Genomic DNA, 23,637 nt, shown 5'->3' on the forward strand with positions numbered 1-23,637 from the left:
TAGAACAGCTCTTTTGTACAAGCAGAGATCACTGAGGTCTCATCCGACCTCAAGTGGCCTCCTTCAGTAGCCACTTTCTATAAATTTTCAGGTAAAGAGATCTAATTACAGATGAATACAGGCAAAAAGCAGGAGCATGGTGCTTTTTGCATTTGATGTATTTCTCTCCTTTAGAGAGTTTTGCTAAATTGCCCAGGAAAATGCTCAATAATTTGGATGCTCTAACACATAGGAGTTGAATGGTGACCCGGCTCTTGGCTACCTGGGTGACTGACTGCTGCTCAGTGTTTTCAGCCATGCAATCTCATCCCACTCACATAAAACACAACAGTTACAGAAGAAAAAACAGGCAATGTTTGATTTAAAGACTTTTGATGTTGACATGTATAATATAAAAAATATATTTAAGCAGGCTTCCCAAAAGAAAACAAACATGCAACTAAAGGTTGAGGAAGAAAGTGCAAGGAACTGAAGACTATTTGCAGATCAAGTAATTTACAACAATTAATGCAGTCAGGGTTTTTTGGTTTTGGTGGGGTTTTTTTCAGAATATGGAGTACTCTTTATTTTCTTCTGTTGTGGAATATATGTCGATAGCTTTCAAGTCTTTATGTTTAACTCCTGACTAAGTTAGTGTAAAAAAAAAACACAACAAAGCCTTTTCAACCTTTTGCAAACAATATGAATAACCATGACTTATACCTAACATACTCAAACAAAAGGACAAGAAAATTATATGGTTCCTTTTTCTACAGAGAGCACCAGATAGACTGTTGTGCCAAAAGAAAACCCTTCTGAGTGGCTGGGTACTGCCAGCCATGTGTGCACTTTTAACTTCAAAACCAACATATAATTCTGCCTTATGCTTTGGAAAACAAACTAATTATCTGTCGAGAACAAGGGAGACTTGGCATTGCTGTATTTGTATCACCCTTGTTAACAGTCATACAAATGATTAATATATTTAAATTTAGACATGAGCTTGGATACCTTGTTGAATCTCTTTTATTCAGATCCAATCTTATGGGACCTTTCCAGAAAGAGTATCATGCTACAGAATTTTCTTTTATTGAAACTCTTATCAATTATATTTTGTGCTTCTAAATTTAAAAAGTAAATTATTTTAAAATTTAATTATATTTCCATTGCACTCAGCCTCTAATTATATTCATAGCCTTATATTTTTTGACCCATGATGAACTTCTAATGCTTCTCCTACAATAAAGGATAGAAATAACTCTTATTGCTTAAGTTATGAAAACCAACATGTTAAAACTGTTTCTTCCCAATGAGAAACAGTAGTGACATTCCTCTGTATGTGTTGTTTCAAACCACAAGTTCCAGTACATTTTTCTCTCAATACAGCAAGTTTAGTACTTTCCAGTGAATGTAGACGTGCTATTTTATGAAAGACAAAGGCACACCCATTATCTTTAAAGTAATAACAAAAAATCCACCCAAAGCTCTGAAATCCATTTCCTCTATGTCAACTCTACCTTATCAAATTATCTCTACCCCAATTAAATCACTCAAGTAAGTATAACTGAACAAAAGATCACCCAAGAGCTCTTTTTTAAAAAAGAAAATAATAAGTTGACGTAATTAAGAAAGTCTTTTATTTCTCACCTTAAGTAAAAATTCTTGTAAGAATCTCCAGCATCCCTATGTGCATAATACAAACCTTAGACAATGTGACCCTTACTGCCACCAACCTTATTTTAAGTTTCTATGGAAATTATTGCCATTTGACAAAACACAATTGATTTCCCAACTTTTCTGCAGCTGCAGCTCTTTGCTTACAAGGTAGAGTCAGAGTTGCTCAGCGAGGGCACAGGAAAGGCTTCCACTCAAAGTGCTTTAGGATCTGCCAAACATAAACATCACACCACATAGCAGGGGCTGTTGCTTTGGTGTGAGCCTACCCTACAGAGGCTGTTAGTGGGAGAAGGTGCCTTTTCAGATGTGACATGGGTCAACCTCTTCCGTGGGCTGAGACAGTGTAATTGCAGGAGGAAAAGGAAAGCCCAAGATGAAGCTGTTGGTACATTTAGCCATGTATTACGTTATAATAGTTTTGGTTGTAAATTTGACTGCTTACCCAATAGCTCTGATTCCAGTGTCTTTTTAGCACTGACTTTATCAGGAGTTGGTCTTGTAATAACCATCAGGTCATACAGCTCCCTTCTGTAACAGCAGCAGACAGAAACTACACATTGCCCTCACTCTTCCTTGTGCAACTGGGTGCAGCTTTGGCCACAGTGCAAGGTGATCTGGGGACAATCCTTTAGGCTTTCTGGAGCACCCACCCACTCTCTCTGACCAGAGCAGCTACAATCTGATGGTGGCTTCTGCTCCTCATACAAGCAGCATGAGGAAAAGGGTAGTACAGTTAAGACATGAGTCCAAAGAAGACATACAAATTGTGGTCAGCTGAAGGCATGAGTAGATGGGACCTTAGAAAGAAGCACATCCTGCACTGCCAATGCAACAGGTTTGCTGCAGCAGGTAACTGGGAATCCGGGTCCACCTGATTTGGGTTGGGGCTTGGAGGGGGAGACCTTCAGAGAGACAGTCCCGAGAACAGCTACACTGGAATAAGGTGCCTGAGCAGGCAAATAATTTCTATATATCACAATCTTTTCCTGAACTAAAATCAGGGCAGTCATCACAACAACTCTGAGACACTTCAATCAACTACATGGGGGTTTGCTCGGGTGCACTGACCTTTTGTGTGACCAGCCATGGTTAAAACTCAGACAAAATGTTAAAAAGATGCAATAGAAGACTGTTTTAGCTTTTAGATTAATGTTCCAGCTGACAAACTGCAGAGGGACTTAACCTACTTTAAAACATATTTAATAGCATAATTTAGTCCCTAAAAAGAAAAGCAAAATAACTAATGATGGACAAATGCAGAGGTCGAATCTAGTTCAGATAAACATTCAAAAGTTCAGATGTTTAACCAAACCTTATCTTGTCCATGAAATGCCTCAACCAAAGACCTCTATCAAATACAAGCAAAGCACAGAAGATTGTGGAAAGTTTTCTTTACAACAGGAAAACTATTATCAGGAATGAGCACCTTCTTGCAACACTCACGTGTTAAGCAGTTAAGCATCAAAGCAAAAGCAAAGCATTTTCAGAAAACTGCTTCATGGAAGTAGTAATATTGGATGAAATCCAATACAGAGAAAAGAAAATAATATTAAGGGGAAAGATAATACAAATGCAATTAGACTATCAACCAATAAAACTTAATCTATGCTTGATAGTTGAAACCATCCAAGCTTAGAGAGAATAAGGAAACTGGAGATCAGAGGACTCTGCCTTTTGAAGTCGTGCTGTCCAGATCCTGAGGACCATTATCTAGCTGAGCATTTTAAAGACATTATGAATATTCTGTCACAGAATTAGAAAGCTTTATTATTATGAATGATCTGTAACTTGAGCAAGAACAGCTACAGATGAATTCCAAGTAAACAATTGTTTGGAAAAGGTGAATTCTGCTCACTTAGTTTGCTGGACTAAAACTTGCAAAACAAAATATGTGTTTTCAAAGAAAATATTCATTGTGGTTTATTAATAACAGAAATTATAACTCGAATGGATCTTTTTCCATCCTTGCATTCATCAACTACAAATTATTTTTTCAAAAGTGTACCAGATGAGATGAGAACACTGCTGTGTCTTGCCTGGCAGTTTCTCATGCAGCAGAAAATATTTGCTACAGTACCCCAGAGGAAAGCAAAATTCAGACAAATGATGCACCAAGCCAATGATGCTTCAGGATCCTTTCAATTTCTTTCCCTTTCCCCATGTCACCACCTTGACTCCTCTCTGCTTAATCCTACCTCTCACCTTTTCTTCTATATTCATTCCTCAAGCCATTTTTCTGATAACTGAACCTCAAATTCACCATATCAGATGCACCAAATCTGAAACCTAGCAAAATAATTTTTTTTAAGCAAGACTTCAACTTTCAATTCAGAAATTACTAAAGTGTAACTCACATTAAAAGCAAAGTTGCACCAATAAATCATGTATCTCACTGCTTGTAATTGTGTCTTAATATCAGTACTACCTTTGATCCATCACAGTTGATGATCTTCAGGTCAAATCATATAATAATTCAGGTTTTACAGCTTTTTCATGATTTCTCCGTTAATTTTTAGTGCTATCTTTTGATTTCATTCAACTGAAATACCTTCACAGGAAGGTAGGGTCATTACAGCATCCTAAAATAATAATCTTTAATTTAATATGGATAAGAAAGATACCATATATCTGTTTTCACACAAAAACATTTACAAAGCTTCCTTTTGCAGGAACTGAACTTCTTCTGGCAAAAAAAACCAATGAGAAAAAGGTTTTGCTTTAAGTGAATGTATCTACAACTAGTCCTTCCATCTATCTGTTCCCAAGAGAAAATCTGGGTGCTGTTCAGGAGCCAGTTTACTCTAAAGACTCCTCCCAAAAGACACTGGAGAAGACAGCACCAAGTTTCTTTGCCTTTGCCATACTCTGCCCACTAGCTCTTACCCCAGAAGGCATTTTACCTTCAAGTGTTACATTACATGTCTACATATGAGACACATTCACCACAATGTTTCAAAAGCACCAGTTTGTATTGGACACACACATGAACAACCGCAGGCATCACAAGGTGACCAGAGAAGAGCTGAGGAAAAGCTTTATCTGATTAAGTCACAGCCAGTCTGTCCTAGAAAGGGTGATCATGGAGAGATGTGAACTCAAGCCGCATGTTCCTGCGCCTCAAATCTTTTACTATAGATACCCACCCACATAAAGGTGAACTTGCTCTGATTTATAGTTTTGTACCTCAAAGGCTGCTAAATGGCAAATGATCAAACCTGCATCGGGCTGCTCTCCTTGATCTTACCTTTTGGCTCTGGGTCCTTGGACTGGAGTGTAACCTTCCTCAGCAAAAGCGATAATAAAATGTACTATCACTATATGATTGCAACATACATGACCTATAAAGCTTTACAAGCAGACACATACTTTCTCTAGCACAACTTCATACCTGCATGGCTTTTTAAGCCATTTGTATGTTCTGGACAAGGTATCTTCATGAATTTCATAAGGGTTAGTCTTTTTCCCTTCAAAGTTTCTTTTAAAAGTGTATTAGAACTGGAGTACTTTAAATTGTTTCAATTCCATTTATTTTAAACATGCTGTTTGGAAAGAGTTGCTCGGTTTTATAAGAATGCTACCTTTCTGTATAAGTTGAAGACCTTAAAAATAATTACAAAAACCGTTATCACATGTAGGAACACATTTTATATGCTATAAAAAGGCTTAAGGCAGGCTTACTCTTTGGTTTTCATGGAGAATTCATTGGTTGCAAAAGATTAAAGGACAGCAGGATCTACATGTTCTGGTTGTTTACTTTTCATCTCTAAAAAAACCGGCCATGAAAAAGATAAATACAATCCTCAGGCTGTATCAGGAGAGTCATTTCCATATGGAAGAGTGAATTCCACTTCCCACGGCTGTGGGGAGACCTTGCCTTGAATATCCGTATGCAAGAAATACAGACTGAAATGGGCAGATTTGGAAAAGGACTATTTGAGATGATCAAGAAAAAGAGCAGCAGCCTATCACAGGAAAGAAGACTAAATATCTTGGCAGGCTTAGTGCACCAAACCAAGCAGGAGAAGGAGTAAGACTGCAGTCTGTAACTGTATTTGGGGTGGTACACCTGAGACAGAAAAGAACTGCAGGAAAAATAAAGAGCTAGCTAAATGCTGACACAAGAACACATTTGTACCACAAGTCCATTAAGGCTGAAAATTAGAATGCTTTCAGCTTGAAAACTGAAGTTTTGGAACATTTTTCCAGCATGAGCTGAGGGGGGAAAAGCATTACTTCTGAATTTCATTAATTATGAAAGGAATCAAATGAGGTAGTTGTTTTCAAGAACTGGGGAATTGATTCAATGCTACAAAAAGTCTGTCTGAGGCAGATAATGCCATGTAACACTTTTCAATAACAGAAACACAAGTGAATTCCTCTTGGGTGAATCCTGGGCACACTTAAGACAATGGCCAATGGAATTAATTAAATGGAGCCAAATATCCTTGGTGGTGAGGGGAGCTGCTCATGTGTCATAGCATTCTCTTCAGCATCAATATTTAAAGACAGTTAGTTGGAACCTTTTACTTAATTGAGAAACAATACAACATTTAACCCTTTGGTGGATTCCACCCTTTAGCTGCCAGAGGCAAGTTCTGTTTATCTGGCACATCAGCAGGCAGCTGGTGGAAAAATAAGAGATCCTACAAAGCACAGCCCTTTCTAAAGTGTTAATACAGCCTGTCCAGGAGATAGTACCATGCTTTCACCCACTATGTTGGTCTTGAAATATTTGGGATTGGAGGTCATAATTTGAATGAAATATATCGTCCAGCCTGGAAGGTACAAACATTTAAATTACTTCACCATGAGAAACAAAAAAGTGAGTCCAGGCAGTAGGTATTCCTTGGTAGAGTCTGATTTACAGTCTCCCTAATTGAGCTTAATTTAGACTATTATAACCTAAATACCTCCTTCTTTCTGTCATTTTCCTCTCAAAGTATCAGGGGCATTGCATCTGGATTAGTTATAAATAGTAGGAAGACCTCAGAAAGCAGCAGAGTGTGAGAGTCCTTTTTTTTCTGGCTACAAACTTGCAGTCAGGTTAGCCATTTCTATAATTACCACATGAGGATTCAGAATTGGGTTCACAGAAGTGATGGAAAGCTGGGCTGGCTCTTTATTCCCAAAGAAGAAAGCTCAGCAAGTCCCTCTCAGTTGCTCTAGTTTTGACCTCTCTCCAGTTCCATTGCAGTGAAAATGCCTGGATCTGTTTAGGTGTTTTCAGTTGTCACCCTATATTCTTTCCCTGGACATATACAAAAATTGAGATAATCTGACAATGCAGGTGATGGAGAGTCAAGCAGATGTAACTGTCTGCATTGTCTGATGCTTTAAACTATAAAAATAATGATATTTTGGACAATGTTCATCAAACTTTAGTTTTGCTTCCTAATGCAAACAAAGATCTCCTTAGTAAGGAATCAAGAGAGTGCACCAAAGCGGTGGAAGCCGTGTTGGACAGTTGGGCTTAAAAGTGATAGACTTAGAGTAAATACCACAGGACTTGACCTGGCTTTTATTACACAGAAGGGGCACAACTGCCTGACTCCAATATCACCTAAAATGCTCATGATTTCTTTGTGATTGCTTTTTCTGAAGTATCTGTGTGAAACAACTGCTACAGATTTTCCCAAAATGTACCTTCCTTAAGCACTGTGTCAGTATGTGTAGTTCAGTAGGAGCAAACTTGAAGTAATCATGACTATCCAGTGTCTACTTGCCTCCATATCAAATTTATCATGAGCACACATGTAGGAGTTTATTTTGTTAAGAAAAATATATGGTGTTCTTCTTTGGAACAAAGAAGAAATATGGATTTGTAACCCCTGTTCCCCACCCTCCCCTTAAACTTAAGTCCTTTAATAGTGTTTTGAACAAACCTAAAGAGATTTTAAGACAGACATTTTGTATTATAACATTCCCATGGGTCGTATGTATGATCGTCTTTACTAAAGCTCCTTTCAGTCCCACTTGAATAAATATGCATTTTATTTCACTAATCTTGAAACAACAGGAATAAAGTTTACCCAGGTCTTTTATACCTCAGAGAACAAAACAAATACTACAAACCTTTAGAGAGAAAGGATATACAAAAGGGCTTGAGGTGAATGTTTCAAAGCAAATACTCTTTAAACGATGTGCAAATTATTTCAGCACTTGAACATGATTTATGAAAAGGGATTAGTCCACTGAAACAAGAACCCAGTTTAAACTGTTGGGTTTCAAAGTCAAAGATGAGAAGCATTTGCTGGAAAAGGCAGAAGAAACTGGATAGTAACCTATAGTGTGCATTTCTGATTGATTTTCTTTAACTAACTCAATCTTACTTTAGCTATCACTGTCACTCATACTTAACTGCAGTGGGCAGTATAAAATACCTTCTTTTATGATAGAATTCTCCATAAAAATGAAGTATGCAATAGTGATAATTAAGTAATAATGAGGTAATTCATAATTCTAGTGACGAGCCCTCTATTTACTAGTATGCCCCGTAAATGAGCACAAGGAATATGAAACAATTAAAGATTAGCCAAGCTCAAACAGATAACTTTTCCAGGGAGTTGTGTGTCAGTGAGCAGACCAATGAGTCACAGGTCACATCTATAATAATACATTATATTATATTGTAATATTCCCACATACTCTTCACCTAATGGGTAAGAGCTACTCTTAAGTACTGTAAAAATGATCACTTTTATGTAATTGTAAAGATTAATAAGTGAGCTAACTTCTCATGGCTCTATAATGACCCTGCTGTTCTAGTAGGTAAAGGAAAATTTAATGATCCTGCTCAGATATGATTAATATCTAACTTTTTCCTGACTAAAAATCTGGACTTGGTTCAATAAAAATGAATTAAGTGAACATGCACTGATTTCCCTGCCAAACATTTGTATGGAAGTAGGTTATGCCCAATTTAAAAATATGCTTTTTCAACCCAAATAGTAAACTCTGGAAGGATTTTGGAAAGTGAAGTAAAAATATAACAAGGAATTCAGGAAACATTATATTATAATTGATGGAAATAGGATATTCAAATCAACTAAAAGGTCTTTTTTTTTTTTTTGTGAGAACTAGTCACAGCCAGTTGTGATTTTGGGTGCAATATAATCTCCTATTATCAGTAGAAGTGACACAGTTTGTTTCTGAATTTGGCATGTTTTGTATCCAAAATGCCAATGTTATTGTTATTACTTCGTTGCTGAATCAGTATTTTCCTAAGCCATAAGAAAAGAGCATATCTAGAGTAAATGATGCGGAGAAATATGAGAACAAAAAATAAGTTTAGTCCCTACAGTCCAACGAATGCTGCCACTCTCCATAAACAGCATCTTGCATTTTCTTTTTTTGTGGGCTTTTTTTTCAATGCCTGAAGCTGACTGCATCCCTGTTGACGCAATACAAAGAAATGCAACAAACATGCAGGCTGCAGAGGGACAAAATTAACATTGCAGGAGGAAACTGCATATTTGCATGTAGTTTTTATTTTGCATGTAGTTGTGTTTTTTTGCTTCCTGTTTTAATTGCTGTCATTGGTAATGCTGCACTAATATACATTACTGCTTTATATTTCTTGGTTTTATTAAAAGTAATAAAAGTGACCTATACATAATGCTAACACTGTAATGTAATAATACTCCCTAAATAGCATCCATTTGGCTTTCAACCTTACATCTAACTAAAATAAATGGGCTGGGAAGGGAAAAGAATTCAGACCTCATCAGAACTAACAAAGGACTGGAGTGATTTCCCACTTCGGCCGCTCTAATTAACCCTCTTATCACAGAAGCAACCCTATGTGGGTGAAAGACTCCATTAGCTACTGCAGAATCCAGCTCTCAACAAGTTTGGCTGAGCCAGTAAAACCTCTCACTACATCCTAAGATATGGTCTCCCAACCTATCGGCCCTTCACATGGAAGAAAGAAAGAGAAAAAAATCAGGCTCCTCTCGCAGGACTGTCAGCAATTCAATGACTTTCTTCTAGGAAGCTTAAATGATGCTTTCAACAAAAGTTTCATGGAAAAAGCCCCATGCAGAGGCAGAAAGGGTTACAGCTTCACTGACTTCTCCACCTCTTCCATCACATCCACTGGGAGACCAAACTGGGTTTCTGCTCCTGGTTTTCCCACGCACACACACATTGTACAGTCTTAATTATCAAAGAAACTGCGTTCAAAGATGACTCTGGATGCTTTTAGCAATTACTTAGGACCATACACTTGCCATGCTTTGAATTTCAAGACTGAGACTTTGGAAGTAAAGAAAAGTAAGGGAAATAAGAAAAGCAGCTTTGGGCAATTTTAAAGCACGCTCAGAGTCCTTGGCTAAATATTAGGGACGGGGGGCCTGAATTAAACTGTATCTTTTAAGAAACCAAAGCAGATTTCAGAGTCCTTATGACTTCATAGCAAATACCTCTGAAGGAAAATTGAAATTATGATCCAGAGGGGTTTGGTTTTGTTTTGTTTTCTGGATTAAAGAGATGCAAGGAAGCATATTCCTGGACACAGATTCCCGTGCAGCCATTCCCCAGGGAAACGTGCGAGGGCTGTAGCAGCATGGAGCAACGCATCACCCTCTGGGACTAAAAAGACCCACGGCTCCCTGCTGAAAGTGCAAGAGGAATTTAGGTAAGGAAAATATCATTATTTGAGTTGGCTGCTGGCCAGGGTGCAGGAGCTAAGACCCCAAACCTAACAAAGAGCAGAAAGGAATCCCAAGCCTGCTGTTTAATATGCATGACATGTCGGCTTTGCTGTCAACTTCTTCCACCCCCTGCCTTTGTCCACTTTTTCCACCTGTCGCAACTTGTCCTTCTTCAGGCTGAGAGGTGGAATTGTCTTACTTTAGTTCCATGTTGTATCTGGCACAATGACGCCCAAGTCCCCAACAGCTCTCATGGAGACACTAAAAGGATCATGAATAGCAATAATCCTGCACAGCCCATCAAGATTTCCTCTTCACATATAGATGCATGTATTAATATTTTAAAATTATTATTATTTTTAATCCTGATGATCTAGTTATGGCTCCTTAAGCTAGAATTGAAATATGGAAGAGATTTTCTAGGATCTGCCATTGCAGGGCTGCATGACTAACCACTGGGTTTGAAGTAAAGTGTTCTTGAAGATAAGAAAAATATGCAAGTAGAAACAATAAAAAATAATGCAATTCAATCTTATCAATTCAGGCAGTTCCAGCTTTTATGTGGCAAACAAGGAGATCAAATTGCATTTATCTAATATCACAGATTTTTTAAATGTCTAAAATATTTAATTATTTTGCTTTGGCAACCTAAAGCTGAGGAACAGATTACTGTTCCCACTACATAAGGAAATAACTGACAACAATTAGTATTTATTCTTGTTGCTTTTGTAATAAAAATAGAATTCCATCACTTTCAAGGAAACCTAAAATATTAATAAGAATGTGATGAACTGAGTAAATGTGACGCCATAAGGAAATGATGGAGAACAGGTTGGAAATATAGTGCTTTGGGAATGGATTGCATTATCAAGCTTGTGATTGTGCATTTTGACAAGAGCAGCCCTCAGATTGATACGGTAGCCAAAGGGCACTCTTCCTACTGCTAAGCAGTTTGTTTCCATCCAGAAAAGGGGGAGTAGAAGGGGAATTGATCCCCTCCAACAATCAATAGCGGCTCCAGCCCAGGCTCTTCCACACGAGGTCACTCCTGAGTGAGAATATTCCCAGATGATGGCCAAAATGCAAACCACAAAGCCACCATGGACAGAAAAAGCAACACCAAATTTAGCAGAGCGTGGAGTTGGCTTCATCACCCACAACATGACTGTCCTGACAGCTCCTGCACTCCATACAAACAGTAAGAGCTCTTGGGATTTGGAGAGAAGAACAACTTCTGGGAACCTTTCACTGCATAGATCCTTTCCCTACCTCCCACGTGCCACAACAGCATCTCTGCTTTCAGTCTAACCCAGGTGCCTGGTTTCATGTGGTATAAAATTAACATGCCAGACCACCTACCAGCAGACCCAGTTATAATTGGTACTAATTAGGAGTTTTTTGGCAACCTTAGGAGCAAAAACCAAAACCCTACAGTCTGAAAGGAATTACTTGGAAATTATGAAGTCTACCACTAATTTTAAAAATTAGGTTTAGAACAACACTTATTTGCATAGAAAGGAGGGGTGCTGCAAGACAGTTTCCTTACACCAGCTGTGTACATCTTCTAATGGGGGAGACTGTCGGGGTGAAAAACATGTTCTTTCTGATCCAGTATTAGCTGCATAAATTAAATCAGTGAAGTAGTTGGCGTCATAAAATAAAGAGCAATGTCTTTCCAAGTATTTGAGAGCAGGATCACAATCTTACATATTTTGGTAATGTTCCCCAAGGCCATTTTTGCTTTCTTCTTAGCTCAAATAAAGAAGCAAACATCAATTAGAACATAAGTTGGATGCAAAACTGAATGAGAAGCCACTGAAAAGCTGTGTGACCAAGAAGACGGACACTCTCTGAACTTTGGAAATTGAGCCTGGCAGTTTGAGCCCAATTTTCAATTAAATCAGTGTCTACAGCTCAAAAAGCATAACAAAGAATTACCATTTCTCCTTGTAGTGTAAGCAGAAGCAATTAGGATTAAACATAAAAACCAAATTCCTGCTACTAAGTCTCTAGGGACAGTCTCCCCAGTTTTATATTAAAAAGTAAGTTACTGGAATACCTTGATTAGAATATACCTGTCCTTGTATACTCGTGCTGCTAAAACACCCCAATGACACAGCAGTAGCAAGTCTAAAAGTGGACATTTTTTGCAGATGTAGAGAAGGTAAATGCAAATGAGTCTGAACAGTCTGAATATTTCATTCCAGATTATTGAGGGGGGTGGCAGCCTGCTAACACATCAGTTGCTCGTCTTCCGAGTCACACTGGAGTTTTAAGCCATCTTTCAGAAAAATCTCCTTTGTTTGGGTTTGGCACTGGCAGTAGTAAGTAATGTAAGAGCACTATAAAGCCATAAAATTGTTAAACTTTGTAAGAACTTTATAAACACACTTGCAGATATTGCACATATCTTCTCAGTGCTCTGCAGTCAAACTGGACAATGAAACGACCACCTGTTAACTGCTAACAATGTGTCATTACCCGTTCTCATGCCTTTTTAAAGCAATTTTGGCTCTAGCTGCCGATAATTCTGGCTACGATACTTGTGTGAACATTAAGGGCACAGAAAGCCAAAGGCAGAAAACTGACAATACAGTTTGTGCTTAGACTGCTAATAAGTAAGTGAATAATATGATTTTTCTAATTCCACATAATTGCTTGATCTCAAGGGGCCAAAAAAAAAAGTTCTGAATACATATTTTAGAAGCAATCCAATCTACAGTATTTAAATATAGGCTCTGATTCAGTGAGATTTCACAGCAGACATTTTCACATTTTTAATAGTTTAAATAGCCTTTAACAAAAGAGGGGTTATTCCGCATTCTCTAAGGTTTGAAAAGAAGCATAGACTGAGTCTCTGTCACTGTTCATATTCACTTTTTCTGTTGTGTCTGACAAATTATTGTTTAAAGATACGTGAGAAGGCGAAATAAATAAATAAAAATTCCCTGAATGCTGAGACAGTTTATGTGCATTTTGCTATTAGCTGCAATAAGAGCAGAATCAGACCCTCAAAACTTACCATTCTCTCAGGCTTATTTTTCTTCCTCAGAGAAATGCAACGTAACACACAGTACAAAGATATTGGGACAATTTTTCACAAGCTACACTCAGGCTACTATATATTTTATAACAGGAAGAAAAACCTTAAAAAAAACCAAAACCCAAGTCTCCAAGATAATAGGAAAACAACAACAAAAAGCTTTGGTTTGCAAAAAGAGGCTATTTAATGAATCTCTGCATGTGTGTGAGTGCGGTCGCACGCATGTGTGCATATATTTATGATTGTGTGGATAATTATCATTAAAAGTAGCTATGCTGGGTCTTTTTAAATGCAACTCTTTTCTTAACATCTAAGGCACATCCTGCACTGAAATGAGTGCAGGCAAATTCCTACACAGCATTTGGGTACGTATAGGTATCTCATGCCAGCATGTGAGGCTAAAGCTGTCACGGCACTTAGAGGCAGGATGTGAATCTGCTGCCAAACAAAGAAGAAAAAACAAAGATTCAAGACAGAGGGTGGATTTAAAAGAATGCTGAGCGAGTGATTCAGGGTCACCACCAGCTCCCGTGTCTACTGCCCACAATATCACGAGCATCTAGGCACAAACTGGAACAGGAAAGTCTCAGTGGAGTGCAGCCCACCCCTGCTAGTTTTAGATCACTTTCTTTTCTAATCACACTGACAAAAATCAACCTCAATCCCTGGAATTTACCTTCTATAAAATTATAGATATAGCACTGATTGTCAGCTACAGAGGATATCTCAGGTCTTTCAGCAATTCAGTGTAGTAATATACAACAAACAAAATGACTCTGGCAATTTGAGCTATTTTACTAAAATGGAAACAAAGCAACTGCAATAGACCATTAGCATAGGACTCATGTTGCTTATTTTTAAAAATAAAGGGCTTGAATAAATGTCTTTGCTCCTAAACAAATTTATTTTGCTTAGGAGAGGATGTCACCCTTTAAAAGTCTGGAGCTAGTAACTGTCTTGACTTAAATGCAAGTTATGTATATCAGCACAGAACACATTCAGCTTTAAAATTCTCAGTGATCTTCCTTACATTCTGTATGTAATAAAAATTATCTTACTCTGTAATGGCATAGCTATTTAAAAAGTAAAGAAAAAAAAAAAGAGAAAAAATACTCAGAAAAGAAGAAAAAAAAAAGCCTTACTTAAAGATTTTCTGTGTTCAGGCTTTGGTTCTTTGGATTCAGTGTCTAGGCTATTCAGTAATTCGATGCTGGAGGATTTTCTGAGCTTGAAGTCCAAATTTCTCGACGTACAACTCCATTCTTTTGACTGGGAAAAGAATATATATATATAATGTGTGTATGCTTTTAATAAAATTATTATTTGTAAGAATGAAGCAAAAGATTACAGAACGCTAGCACAAAATCAGAAGCTAACAGACACACACAGAGCAAGTGACGCAGCGAGTATATAATTTAAGGAAAGTGTAATGCAAAATTTGTCATATGGCAGAGTTTTTATGGCCCTGACAGACTGATCTTAATTTCTGAGATAAATTCCCATTTAAGTGAGGAAAACAAAAGGCCTACTTTTTTAGACTTCAGAGACCAAAATAATTTCCACATTGCAGGCTACTTCCAAATGCCTGCAAAGAGGAAGGTTGCTTAAATTGCCTTTTGGGTTTAGATAGTCACAGTAAATATTCTTGCAAACAAAATTGCTTCAAACATTCTTAGAAATTTGGGGTTGAATTCTGCTGATCTAAGCTTAGGACAGAGGAAGGGGGAACTTTTCTATTGCCCTAATTCGCCGGCATCCAAAGTGACAATTAGGGATCAGTAATGGAGAAAACAAAGAAAAAATAAACTAAAACCCAAGATGATATTTTGGTTAATCATACATCTCTTCCCATGGCATTTGATCAGGTGAAATTTAGCTGTCCCAACAGCCTGAAAAGCTCATTCAGAGCTGTAAAGCTGAAATAAATGACAGGTATGAAATGGTGGGTGTGTGTTCTGTGGTGGCATCCAACCCCAAAGGGGAACCTTCCCTGGAACAAGCCCTGCCCTCCAGTACCCCAACCATCTACATGTGCCCCGCCACCCAGCGCTGTGGCTTGTTGCACATTCAGAGCTGCTGATGCCACAATATTACCTTAGTTGCACTAAAAATAAATAAAAATTAAATCTATTTCATGTTTAGGTGAGTAACACAAAATAAAATTAAAAAGAAGGATTTTGAGTCTCAACGGAAAACTCCACCCCAAAATCTTCAGTGGGATATCAAAATCCACGCACGCCCAATGAAATGCACAATATGAAGACATACATCGTCAGATCAAACTTTCCTTGGCTGATTATAGCCTCAGGGTAATATAATGTTTGTAGCTCTTTAAGGAAACAGTAGCTGTGTTCAGATTAACCCTTTTTGCTTGCTCTGCCAATTCCACTGCAGCAAAACCTCTGAAAAATGCAAGAAATGGGCTATTTTTCTCTCACCAGTTTCTGCAGTGAACAAGGAAAGTCAGTGCCCCCTAAAAAAGCATGTGCTTGGATCAGGCAGGGATAGGAAGAAGACATTTGGAATTTGTACTGAGAGTGGCAAAAAAGAAAGAAAAAGCTACAGCTGAATCTGGTTTGGTAATTAAAAACTGTTTTAATAAAATGCAGCCCTGCTTACTTCTAGTAGAAAACCCCCAGCCTTCCTGGGAGAATAACAGCAATCAGTTACAAAGGAATATTATTTGCTAGTGTTATTCTTGTGAATAAGTAATACAAAAATTCATAAAGGGCTCAAATGTATTAATAGTTCTATTGAAGATTATATACTGTAGGCTGCATAAACAGAAAGCGCAAAAATTCATTAGTTATTAAGTGCTTGTGTGCTTTTACAACCCTCAGCAAACCCGTGTCCTTGTTATTTTGGAGAAATAAATGTAGCGTTCCGTTTCGAGGCAAGAATCAAATGACATTTTTGTTCAACAACCTTGTTTATCTGACATTTTTTAGTCGATTTGCATACATATTTTTACATCCTTCACAGAAAGGAATGTCTAGCTAGCTGCTGACTGCCTCAAACCTGCAGAGTTGCCTGAGCAAATGAAGTTTAAATTGCTACATCTTAATTAATAAAGGTAACAGCCAAAACAAATACATACCAATCTGTCAATTGCATTTTTGATAGCGTGGAACCAATCCAATATGAGAAAGTCGATATCTGACTGGAGGAGGAACTCATTTCCTGACACTGTCGTGATCTGGGGAGGACATGGGCACAAACAGGTAAGTAAAGCACACACCAGCCAGATTATTTTCTTCTACTTTCTCTCCTCTGCACCCCAGATGCTTTTCCTTTGTACCAGGAATTATCTCCTGGAGTGCTGAGTTACTGAGGAGTTTTGAACCTCTGTCTGGAAACTGCTTTGGATATGTCACAACAAACAAGATATTGTCTCAGCAATGCAACCACGGAACTCAAATACTGCAAAAATAACAAGAATGTGACAAAAGTTAAGAAAAGCCAGAAAACGCGGTGTTGCTAGACACAGTTCAAAAGAAAATCAAAGCACCCTGAAAAGAAATGAATGCAGGAAGAGTAATGATTCCTGTTCTTTTCAGTTTCCATTACTATTTTCATATTATTACTTTTGGATCTGGTACTTCCATTCTTGTTTACACATTTATTATTTACCTGTGATTCCAGAGTCCACTTCCAAGCATTTTGGTAAAAATAATAATGTCACTTTCTCACATTTAAAATACCATCAAAGATGGCTGTAGCAGAGTAATTAGGAGCCCATTTATCATGGAAAAAAATCCCCAGTTTGTCTGAATAGAAGTCGATTTACATTTTTGACCCACTCACTGGGAATATTTATCAAAAGAATATTCAATCCCCTGATAATGTTATTTCACTGCCTGACAATATTTGGTGGAAATACACATGCATGTTCTGTTGGTCTGAACTTTTGTAAACCGCCATCATAATAATGGTAACTCACTTTTTTTTTTAAACATATATATCTTTTGACTGAACAGAGCTCCAGGTAATTTTTACAGGAAGTTGAAACAACCCGAGGTGTGGAGCTGTGCAGGGCTTTGTCCCAGGATTTTTCAGCAGAGGCTTGGTGCAGGTAGCCATGGCATGTGGCCCGGGACCCAGAAGTTCTGGGTGTTTGCAGGCGAGTGAAGGGAGGGTTAAATCTCCACCACGTTCTGCAAGGGGCAGGAGCTCCTCCTGCCCATGCTCCAAACCAGCTCTGCTCCTGCCAGCTCTGAAACCAAAGATTATTCCTTGGTTTGTTTGGTTTTTTTTTGTTCCTAAGAGTTGCTTGTGCAAAACTCGGCACGTGGGCATTGCACACTCAGATGTCAGTGTTTCGGGAATTAAGTTTTGTCAGAAGATTGATACTATCCTTGGGGTAAGGACCCAAACCTTTTCAGTTCTTTCTCAGGGAACAGATGAATACAGTGGCCAACAGAAATTTCTCCCTGACCAAAGCATGAGGAAAAGCAGAGTGAAGCTGTTAAGACCTGACACAGCCTATTTATGTACATCCATCAACCCCAAGTGCTACTGTTGCATGGCATCTGCGCCATGTCAAGAGATTTTACGAAAGCATGAGAGAAACAACAGATCTTCATCAACCTCGGGTACTCCCTGCATCTATCTTCAAACTGAAATACTACCCAGGGGGGAGAGGGGTAGGAACAAAACAGTTTAATGTTTATTAATTGTTTTATAACCCTCCCGTTATTGAGGAAATGGCTGTAAGGAAGGTTTCCAAAGCCATCAGCACTAAGGAAAATCCCGTCAGTGCAGCTCCAGCCGAGACATCCTGTGGGAGCGCTGCGGAGAATGTGGGAATGGTCCCCCAGTGTGGGCTCAGAGGCTGCCTGCTGGCAGATGTTCATCCCACCCCATCCCATCCACACCCGTCAGGAGCAGAATTCCAGCCACCCCCCATTGCTTCACTTGTGCATGGAAGAGTTATTTATTGGGGAATTTTTAGTTCCCACATTAGTCCACAGCCTTAATGTTAAGCGCTACTCACACAGTCATCATTGTGTGTATATATATATATGTATATGTATATGTGTATACATATATATAAGTCAAAATTCAACCTAAGGTGAGCAGCTGAACGAGCTGACCTCCAGTTCTCTGCCTGGCTCTCACGGCAAAGTTTGGGTTTGAAATGTATTATATTGTATCACAATTTATTAATGTATACATGCAGCTATGAATTAGACTAAACACAGGCAACAATTCAATCTAAAGCCCCTACCCCAGTATAAACAAATCATTAATAAAATTATAAAATGGAATAACATTTTCAAAGTAAGAGCAACACATATAATTAGATTTACTGTATTTTGAAGGCTTAAAAAGGACACGGCACAGTTCAGTCTTCCGTTCAGTAAATTCAGGCTTTATTAAAATCCAAGTATTCAGCACTGCATAAACATTTGTACTGTATGATATGCAAAAGAGATACTCCATTGCTAACAAGACCAAAGCAAAATACATGTTGAAAGTTTCTTTGTCTGAATGTGTTATTTTGATAATCATATTTTATCAGTGTTTTATGAGCAAATCTGTAAAAACAGATCACAGAATGGAGGGAAGAGAATTCATTTAAAATATACTTTCTGTGAGATATAGTTCAAGTCCTTTCCTTTCTTTCCTCAGACTAATCTTCAGAGTAACTAGACAGTTTCAAGAAGACTGCTACTGCTCTCTACAGTTTAAATGCATCCACTCCTTAATTACAGTCAGTAATTGACTTTGTTCTGCTCCATTCCAGTCATTCACAGGAAAGCAGTTCCAAAGGCTTTGGCTGGTAAATCCCATTTAATGTGCAGGTTTTCTATCCCACTTTTATATATTACCTCCTTAGGATTCTGATAAATGGTTCTTGGAAGGGATTGCTAAACCATATTTGCAGTTTGAACAATCGAATTTTCAACACCCTTGGGAAAAGACATCAGTAAAGAATGCTCTCTTTGACTAAACCTTGTGATTGAACAATTTATGATCACAGCCCTAAATGATGTATAACTAACAACAGGCATAAATTGTTCAATATTAAGGCATGCTAACACACCATCCTAGTGTCAGGCACTGCTGAAATAAACAGAGGGATCAGACAAAAAAAAAACAACAACAACAAACAAACAACAAAATGAAAGACAAATCTGAAAAAAAAAACCAAACAAACAAGAAGGGAAATAAAGTCCCCTAGATAAAGTTGCCAGTCTCCATTGTACCAGGTACTTCACTTATCCAAATATATCCCAAAATCCCTTTTCTTTTTGCCATCATTTTTTGCAAAGGCTACAGCCTGGAACTATAATTAAGTTAGCAGGCAGAATTACGATGCTGCTGTTGGCAATAAATACCCACAAGGAATGACAACTGACATCAACCTTCTCATTTGCAAAGGGTGTGCCCTTCAGGTTGCTGACAGAGGAGTCAGGGTGCCTGGATTCTCTCTTTCTTGCTGTAGTACCTTGGAAAAATCACTTCAAAGGCTGATTCCACTCACATGGTAGTTTTATAATGAACTACAGCCCTGCTGTGAAACAGTGATCCTCTGAAAATATCAGCTCACTGCAGGTAAATGTGTCTTAAATTCAATGCACTGCTGGGCTGCCAACAAAGAGTGGGAAGGGTGGAGAGGGCAGGTGTGAACCCCTTTTTATTATATTCTATTTGTGGCTTATTAAAGATTTCTCTTGTCACTTTATAAAGCTGCAAATGGAGGGCTGAGCTTCTTTTGCATGTCACCATATTGATGTACCAAGGTTGCCTTCAACAAGATCCTACGCTATTAAATAAAAAGTTGCCTATATAGCTCCAAGGAATACAAGACACTATACAACTAATTGCCACTTTATAATACATAAATATACCCTGGAGCTCACCCAGGATCATTAATTCTTAAAAAAACCCTACAAATCTATTTTTCCTGTATTGAGTTGTGCTCTGGGACATGCTATTGTGCCATGAACAGCTACATTCCTCCAGGACTTCCAAACATTTACAGATCACCTGGATCGCCTCCTAGAGCATGTCTCAGGGATTCTTCCCTTTCATGATCTACTTACATCAATGGAAAGCATGAGATAAAAGCCAGATTACCATGGGATAAACCCAGGGACTTCTGCCTATAGTCTTCCTGTGAACTTTGGTCTGAGGACTACTACACTGCTGTGAAAAAAACCCAACCAAACAAAAAAGTCTCCTTTATAGTATCTCTCGAGCTCTTTATCAATGTACATTTCTATAGATACATTTGTTTCTTACATTTATTTTAGCTGCAGAACAGGGATGGAGGCAATTTTAGCAATCCTACTGATAGGCACTCTACGGAGATATGGAAAAGGGCGATAAATTCACACAGCGAAACAAACATACAAACCGTATTATTGATTCACTCACTTCAAAGTGTACTTATGCATCTCTGGTGGCTACAACTATTATTTGCAGTGATGAACTATTTTCAGACAATGCCAAGAACAAACTTTAATACAGGAAGTGAAGAATCCCACGGGGAAGGAGAAATGCAGCAAAAAACCCCATCACAATCTCTACCCTGCAGCAAAAGGGAAGGGAGCGAGCAGCTCGGGAAGCGTATGGCTCATGCATAGCTCATGTATGGACACCAAGAAAACACCACACAGTTCTTATTCCAGCCAAATACTGAAACAAATCACTGTTCAATTCCCTCTGAATGTGGAACAACTGGGGAAAAAAAAGCTGAACTATTGGGGTAAAGCTTCATATAACCCACCCCAATGGTTCAGCTTTGGATTATCAGACACTTTTGGACCATGGAAACCCCACCAGATACTAACCCAGCACAGAATCCAGCACAGAAAACCTAAATTTTGATGTCACCTGGGACTCCTACAGCTTGTGGTGAACACTAAGTGATTTAAACTTGGATTGACAGATACCTCTGTGTGCAGAAATTCAGTAAAATGTGTTCCTCTTGTTGCACTGTGCATTGGGATTGCTGCCCTTGATATGTGGAGGAAAAAAGGATATGTGAGTCGCTGGAGCATTTCTAGCTCAAAAGCTAATACTCTTCCTGTGTCCCACTGCTGCCTTCATCTCACCTTGCTCTCTTAGAAGGGTGAGGGATTTTTTCATTAATATAAATCATCTTGGCTACCCATAATGAAAAGGAATCTAGGCTTTTTCCTCTCTTCTCCTGATTTTTTTTTTCCAGGTTGGAATCTAGCCACTCAGCCCATGTACCACAGGATGTGCCACTTTTCATCTGCATGACAGCCACCAGGGCTAGGAAAGGACAGGTAGGAAAAGAGTTTAAAACAAAGGAAAAATTTTTTTAAAAACCCACAACAAATCCCCCCCCCAAAAAAACCCCAAAAAACCCAAAAAAACAAAAAGAAGACTTTTTTCTCTCTTTCTGATTTTTTTTTTTAATCATTAGAATATAATATAGCTTGAGAATAAATATATAAAATATAGATACTCATGTGTCCACACCCACAGTAGAAGTAGAATTAATTAAAGTTGGGAGACATTATGCTCCTCAGTGGTTTAATTAACTGGATTTGAATTAACCTGGGACTGAGACATGTAAGTTTTTAAAAACATGTCAAAAGTCTAACTGCATTTCTGGAAGTTGATCTTAAATTCTTTCTCACAGATAATCCAGTCTCTCGGCCGTGTTTATGCTGAATGAGTGAGCAGCAGAAAGGATAAATAAAATATCTTTCTGTGCTGTACTGCAGTGATCTGAGAGTCTGATATTCAAGAAATGCAAATAAAAACCAAAAGGATCAGTACTGAGCTGCACTATATCCATACTGCATCATATATCCATTATATGATTCAGCTTATCAAAGAGAGGTAGTCATGGTTATGCTGATAGTTAAATTACTTAAAGGACTCTAAGATGTTTATGACTACCCAACAAATTTCATTATCAAGCAGATTGTCTGTCTCATGTTACAGTCTGGCTTTACCAATCTAGCAGTCCTTTGGATGTCGAGCAAAGTTAACATTGAAGTGATGGGGAAATATCAGCTTGAAAGAAAAGGTCTTCAACCAATCTTTCAAAAAAAATGATATTTGTTAAAAAATGTTGTGAGAAAGTATCTGCCTTGTGTTCCCAATGTTGCTAGATGTTAAGTAAATATATGCTGATTGCAAAAAAGTTGCTTTGGCAACTCTCTTATTAAAATGCATTTGTAACCCCCATCTGTCATGAAAGTTTTGAAAAGTTTGTTTACTTTGGATAGCCGCCTTATCCAGGGTTACCCCAGCATACAATGATAGCAGTCTTCAGAAGTTGTGTGAGGAACAAGCCACTGGGGATCCATTTTTGTTTTAATTGGCACACACAAACACTTTTCTGGTCTGTCAAAAAGATCAAGCTAATATGCATGGCGGGTGTTATATTCTCAGCTTTTGGGAGCAGTAAAGCTCCCTTTATTTAAGTAATTTAAATGATAGACTGCAAAAACTTTGCAAGTCAGAAAAATGTTTTATACTTTCTTTGGGAATATTTGTTTTAAGCAACAGAAAATGTTCTACATATCTAAAGATGTTGAACCTTATGTTATAATCACCCTGTTTCTTCTGACTCTGTAAAATACACGGGGAAAACCAACTATTTCAATGAGGCAACAAACAGATACTGTGTTTTCACAACTTCTGCAGTATTAGCAGTTGTAGGACCAGTTGCTGCCGGATGTTTACAAGATATATCTTCAATTGTATCACCTTGTGATATGACTCACATCCATTTTCTGGGAACTTTCATGGGGTCTTTTCATCAAAGAAACCTGCTCACTTACATAAGTTGGTTTTAATGACCTTAACTTGGTAAGTGGGGTATACACACCAATGACTCCGAAGGGGATTCAACAGTCTGAAGTCTGGGGATAAACTTACAAGGAAGAACAAATTTTTACATTAAATTGTATTGTACCAGTGCCAAACATTTTATTATTAATTTTTTTTCCTGATAAATTCCTGGGATTGAGTCCTTCAACATAATTTCATAATCAAATTATGAACTCGGGGACTACTAAGAAAAAGATCTTTCTGCTGTGCAATGAACTCATGGTGTATCCCAGTTTCTACTGAATTACGTTCATACCAGCAAGGATCCCTTCCTTCCTGACTATGAAAACTCTCAGTTGCAGAAGAACTGATTTATATCTTTTTTAAGGAAGATACTGAATAAACAGGAGGCCACAATTAAAACTGATAAGGCCCTTGAGAGACCAAAATGCCTCCTGAGATTTGACATGGAGCTCAGGCTCCACAGAGGCTCCCTGGAGGGGAAAAGGTCCAGAGCTCTGCCAG

General features: G+C 38.1%; 1 protein-coding gene across 5 annotated transcripts in view; it reads right to left on the minus strand.

Annotated features, from left to right (window-relative positions):
• ARHGAP15 (Rho GTPase activating protein 15) overlaps window positions 1-23,637 on the minus strand; it is a 333,818-nt gene that overhangs the window by 147,114 nt on the left and 163,067 nt on the right. For all 5 annotated transcript variants that reach the window (XM_051622745.1, XM_051622748.1, XM_051622746.1 and 2 more), the window contains 2 exons: window positions 16,448-16,546; window positions 14,493-14,619 (listed from right to left, as the gene is read on the minus strand). In XM_051622745.1, the coding sequence (XP_051478705.1) occupies window positions 14,493-14,619; window positions 16,448-16,546 (226 nt within the window). The remainder of the gene's footprint in view (window positions 1-14,492; window positions 14,620-16,447; window positions 16,547-23,637) is intronic.

The sequence above is a fragment of the Apus apus genome, chromosome 6, assembly GCF_020740795.1.
Source record: "Apus apus isolate bApuApu2 chromosome 6, bApuApu2.pri.cur, whole genome shotgun sequence".
NCBI lineage: Eukaryota > Metazoa > Chordata > Aves > Apodiformes > Apodidae > Apus > Apus apus.